This window comes from Bison bison, unplaced genomic scaffold (assembly GCF_000754665.1).
Source record: "Bison bison bison isolate TAMUID 2011002044 unplaced genomic scaffold, Bison_UMD1.0 scf7180017864213, whole genome shotgun sequence".
Taxonomy (NCBI): domain Eukaryota; kingdom Metazoa; phylum Chordata; class Mammalia; order Artiodactyla; family Bovidae; genus Bison; species Bison bison.
In genome coordinates this window covers 5,874,197-5,879,785 of record NW_011494785.1, presented here as the reverse complement: position 1 = coordinate 5,879,785, position 5,589 = coordinate 5,874,197, and the positions used below count along the sequence as shown (strand labels likewise).

Here is a 5,589-nt window from a genome sequence, read left to right as displayed (position 1 = left end):
TGCTGGCCCCTCACTCAGTGTGCAGAAAGCAAGGCTGAGTGTGCTTCCGGTCTGCCATCTGCCTCTTCATTAGACTGGTCTCCTCAAAGCAGACCTAGGACCCAGCAAGTCCCAAATGCATGTGAAATGAATGGAAAAGAGAAAAAGAGGGCAGAGCACTGACAACCTCCCCCGGAGAAAGCAAGCGGTCCAGCAGGAGGCTCCAGGCGAGCCGCTGGGGGGTGAGGGCTGGCCGAGGGGGACAGAGGAAGGCGCAGGCTGCCCTGGGGGGGGCGTGGCGCCCTTGTGGCCCCAGGCACCCTGGGCCTGGCCTGGGCGCGGCAGGCAGCCCTCCGCATTTGTCCCCGTGTGACAGTCCTTGGCGGGAGACAGCAGCTCTGTGGCCTGACACGCCCTCTCTCGGCAGGCATGGGCAAGAAGGATGACCCCAAGCTGATGCAGGAGTGGTTCAAGCTGGTGCAGGAGAAGAATGCCATGGTGCGCTACGAGTCAGAGCTGATGATCTTGTGAGTTCCCCGGGCAGGGGTGGAGGAGGGCGTGGGCCCAGGGCCTGTTGCAGCAGGAGCACAGCCCCTCCTAGTGTGGGGGATGAGGGCTGTGCCACCCCCACCAGTCAGCTCCTTGTTTCCCTTCCCCCCCAAACCCCAGTGCTCGGGAGCTGGAGCTGGAGGACCGGCAGAGCCGGCTGCAGCAGGAGCTCCGCGAGCGGATGGCGGTGGAAGGTAGGCAGCACGGGGCGGGCGTAGGGGCGGTGGGGGCAGGCCCCCTGCCTCTGCCCTGTGGAGGACTCACCTGTGTGGTTCTGCCCAGACCACCTGAAGACGGAGGAGGAGCTGGCGGAGGAGAAGAGGATCCTGAACGAGATGCTGGAGGTGGTGGAGCAGAGAGATGCCCTGGTGGCCCTGCTGGAGGAGCAGCGGTTGCGGGAGAAGGAGGAGGACAAGGACCTGGAGGCCGCCATGCTGTCCAAGGGCTTCAGCCTGCACTGGTCCTGAGCCCAGCCCAGCCCTGGCCGGTCTGCGCACTGCCCAGATCCCCCTCCCAGACCCCCGGTCTGAGAGGGCCTGGGCCTCCGGGGAGTTTGCACTCAGGTCCACGTGGCTCTGAGAAGGGTTCAGGCATCCGAGCTGTGGGGAGCCCTGGGTGAAGCTGGTTGTCCAGCGGTTCAGCCTCCTTGGAGGAAGCCCCCTGCCCGCCCACTCCAGAGCGTGAGAGTGTGGGGGCGTGCCCAGGGAAGGTGCCTGGGAGGACGCAGTGACCACGCTCCCCTGGCACCACGCAGAAGTGGACGAGAAGCCCAGCCCACACCCCAGGCCTCCTGGCTGTGCCCTGCGGCTGCTGCATTTGCTTTTAATTCTCAACACTGGAAAATACTGACTTTGGGGTTGGGCGGGGCCCCAAGTTCTGGCCCCGCCAGCAGGCTGGCCTTGTCATGGACGCCTCGCGGCGGGTGGGAGGCCGTCCTCCACGCCTGGTTCCTGTGCTTGCACCAAACGAGGCTGACAGCCTGGGAGATGCAGCCTCTGGGGACCCTCTTTGTCAATTAACTTATTTTTTTATACTTGAAGCAGCTTCACTTTTGTATCTTTACTGGGACCCTGATGCCCCGGCACCCGGGTCGGGGCATGGAGCTGGGTCCCAGCTGACCGCGCTGCCCTCCATTCATCACCCCCTTCTTCCTGGGGCTGACTGGAGCCCTCCTGTCAGAGAGAACCCGTGTGGGCCCCAGTGCGCTGCTCCCATCCCCTGTGCCTGGCCCCAGGTGTCCGTGTCTGCACCGCTCACTCATCAAGGATGTACCTGAGCTGCTAGAGGCCAGGCTGCTGGCCAGGTACTGCTCAGAATCCTCCCTGTTGAAATCCCGGGTCCACAGGACCCGTGTTTCTCTCCGTTGTGGAGCCAAGGTCTCATCTCCCACATTGACTGAAGACGGTTTAGGCCACGGCACCAGCATGAGGGACCCTGCTTGGTGAGGCCCGGACCCACCAACCGGAGCTGTGGTGACAGCACGCAGACGGGACTGTGGTCGGGGAGTCACACACACACACACACACACACGCGCGCGCGGGGCAGCTTCTGCTCAGCCCCCCGCTCACACCTCTTTGTGGGGAGGCACGGAATGAGAAGCACCATGGAGCCAGCTCGAGCTGTGGTTCGGCCAGGGGCTGACTGTGTCCAGCTCCCAGAGCCGTCAGAATCTGCAGCAGCCGTGCCCGTCTGCAGGGGAGCTCGGCCTGTCCTGAGGCCCTCCAGCCCACCTGGTGGAGCAGGACCACACGCTGGAAAGGGAAGCTGCAAAGGCAGGATGAGGGGCATCCACACCAGCCTCGGAACGTCCTTGGGGAACCACATCGTGCCTCAACTTGAACACATTCATTCTCACTGCAAAGGAGCGGAGAACTGTCTTCTTCTTGAGTCTGTCCCAAAGCGGTCATCCGTCACCCCCTGGAATCCAGGGGGCTTGTGGCTTGGACCCTCACTTCCTGCTTGTTGAAGCAGAGCCTCTATTTCTGTTCTCCTTTCTTAACAGGGGAGCAGAGGGTGTTCTAGATTCCATCTTTAAACCCCAGCCTTCCGATAAAGCTGGGCTTGGGACAGGATTCGTCGCCTGTGTGGCCTTTGCCAGCCCTTCCCACCCACTACCCGGTGCACCATGACTGCCAGGCCTGTCCCGCAAGCCCCTGCCCACCCGGGACAAGGACGGGTTTATGAAGTAGCCAGAAGGGACGCGGCACCACCCCGCGGAAGCGCACTGTGCCTGCCAACATGGGGAAGGCCCAGAGCTGCAGAGAAGCTCGGAAACGCTCCCCAGCTCCCTTGCGCGGTGCTGCGCCTTCAGGCTCCAGTAGAGCACTTTTCCTGAACGCTCCATTTCACAACCACTAGTGTGCAGGTTGTCATAGTGCCTGCTGACAGGCTGCTGTGGTTTCCAGCTCTGGGAACGCATGGCTCCTGTCGCGTCCCCACGTGGGCAGGGCCGCAGGAAGTCTCCCTCTGCAGCGCTGGGTGTGAGTGAGCCCATGCCAAGGCCAAGGGCCCAGCCTGCTCAGATGGCATCTTCCAGCCTTTGCCCCAGGAGCCATCCTCCAGCTGCCCTGACCAGCAATGAGAGGCTATTCCCGATCTTTCCAAAGAGCAGGATTTTTTTCAGTAGGGCAGAAAGTGGAGTTTACAGAAAACAACTGACCTACAAAGGGGAATGGGCCATTTTATGCGCAATAAAAGTTTCTAAAAGAAATGCAGAGTGTATTTCTTAAGTCGCTCTCCTGAAGTTGGTAGGACCCCAGGCACCGCCCTTCAGGGATGGTGTCCACACGGCTGCAGTGTGCCTGTGGGTTTGAAGAGTGCACCCTGTGTGCTTTTTCAGCCAGCTTTATTTTTGTTCATATTATCCTGTGTTGGTCACCCACTGAAATCCCTTGAGCGGGTGTGTGGAGCGACCAGAGGGTACAAGGCTGCCCTTCAGAGCGGGGCCAGCAGAGTGTCCTCCTTGTCAGGGTGACCCTGAGGCCCACAGCCCAGTGCCAGGAGGGTCTGCAGCCCCCAGGCCTAAGTCGTTGAGATGTGTTGACCTCCCCAAGTGCATGTGGGGCACAGGGCCTGGGAGAGGCCTGACATCCTGGCCCCTGTGCACTGCTTGGTGTGCTGACTGCAGGGTTGTGGCGCCTCGTTCCTCCCCGTGAGTCCCCAGGGCACAGGCTGCCCTCCGCAGTGGCAGTGGGTGGGTCAGCACTGAACAAGGCAGCTGCTTCCCAGAGCCTCTGGCCCTGTGTGGGCGTTGGGCAGAAAAGAGTCAGCGTAGCCCGAGGTTCTGGGCAGGAGGTCTGGATTGGGCCGGTGCCTGCAGGGGAGGGGCCATGCTGACCCCCTTTGGTTCCTCAGGGCCCTTGATTAGAGCTGGAGACGGGCAGGGTTGGCTGCGGTTCATAGGTGCCCGCATGGCAGGAGGCGGTGGTGGCTTCAGGCTGACAGCAGAGGGCAAGCCGCCTGGAGCTGCTACTGTTCCCCTGCAAGGACCCACCTCATCTGTGGCTCCGAGTCTGTCTACAGCCTGGTGCCCACGGCCCTGTCGTAGGAGCTACAGTGGGAAGTGGGAAGCACACACGGGCTGTCTCTGACCAGAAGACTCTCCCCATGGGATGCTCAGTGAGGAGGGAGGAAGCCTCCCATCCTGTTAGCTGGGCCAGGGCAGGACACATGGGCCTCCAGCGTGGCTCCCAGATGGCCTGTGGCTGCGGGCTCGGCAGGTGGCGTTTGGTGGCAGCCCCACCTCCAGACTTCACCTGGCAGTGGAGCCCCAGATGCTGTGGGCCTGAGGAGGCACCTGTTCGCAGGAAGACACAGAGGGAGACAGTGGCCGGAGCGCACACCACCCCATCCCCACGCGGCTTCTCAGAGCCAGGTTCTGGTTCTCGGGTGGGACCGGGCTGGATGGGATCCAAGCCAAGGACCTTACCCCAACAGTGCACAGCCTGGTTCCTGGAGACTAGTCCCCAGAGGCCCTGAAGGGCTGAGGCTCCTGCATCTTGCAGATGCCTCACCTGGCATGACTTGATGTTCTTGGAAGGTCGGAGACCCAGGAGGACAGAGGAGCTGGTCCCTCCAGCCCAGGGCTACCTCACATGGTCTGTAGAGCCCGCAGAGTTGCAGTTTCTTCGTGATGATTTTAAATGTTGGCCTGAATCTCTGTTTCATCCCAGGAACTTAGTTTACTGCTCTGCACAGACAGCGTCCCAGGACGTTCCGAGGGGCCACCACCAGGAGACCGTGAGGCTGGATGATGCTGGGCCTTCCACAGTCAGCTGGAGGGGACCCCCAGAAGGCCTCCATCCCCCTTCCTGGAAGCTCCGGAGAGAAGCCTGAGCTGCCAAGTTCTCCAGTGGCGAGATGTCCGAAAGAGGCCTCCAGAAGAGCCAGGTGTCCTCACCCTCCTAGGGAGGGTCGCAGAGGTAAACAAGGATGAGGCCTGTTGGTGGTGACCATGTCCTTGGCCGGAAGGAGGGGGAGCAGGGAGGAAGTGGCAGGGCTAAAGGCAGGTGCTATTTCTCCTTCTGTGTGGAAGAGGATCTCTTTCCCACTCAATAAGCAAATGCACACCCTCGGGGCAGGACTCCCCCATTAAAGCCCCTGCGGGCCCCCCTACTAGTGGGCGTCCAGTGGGGCCAGGCTGCCATGTCTCAACAGCCCCCAGCATCCCCACCCCCAACAACCTCCACTCCCTCCTCTGCCGCAGGTCTGGAAGGAGTGGGCAGAGGAACAGGGCCTTCTGCCCCGAGCTCTTTGTCCAGGCTGAGGACAGCCGCGCCTCCAGCGTCGCCCAGGGGCCCTGGGGTGGGGTGGTGGGAGGAGGCTCACCTCTGTTGGTGGAAAAGCTGGGTGGGAGGGTGAGGGGTGAAAAGACGTGTCGGAACAACTAGGCGCCCGCTGGTGTCACCTGGGCTCTTCGCTGGAGTCTGTTCTGACTGTAGCCAGGCCACGGAGCCCCGAGGGTCACGATGGAGTTTTCTCAGGCACCAGGCAGTCCTGTGGAGGTGACTCTGCTCTGGTTCCCAGAGTGGAGGCCTCCCTAGTTAATGTTGGTTGTTGGCT

At 61.8% G+C, this 5,589-nt stretch overlaps 1 protein-coding gene across 1 annotated transcript in view; it reads left to right on the top strand.

The window, feature by feature from the left end:
* Window positions 1–3,238, top strand: part of MICAL3 (microtubule associated monooxygenase, calponin and LIM domain containing 3) — an 87,785-nt gene extending 84,547 nt beyond the window's left edge. Inside the window, 3 exon segments of the mRNA XM_010845070.1 lie at window positions 407–506; window positions 649–722; window positions 811–3,238. Coding sequence (XP_010843372.1) covers window positions 407–506; window positions 649–722; window positions 811–995 — 359 coding nt within the window. The 3' untranslated portion in view covers window positions 996–3,238.
* Window positions 3,239–5,589: the final 2,351 nt, after the last annotated feature.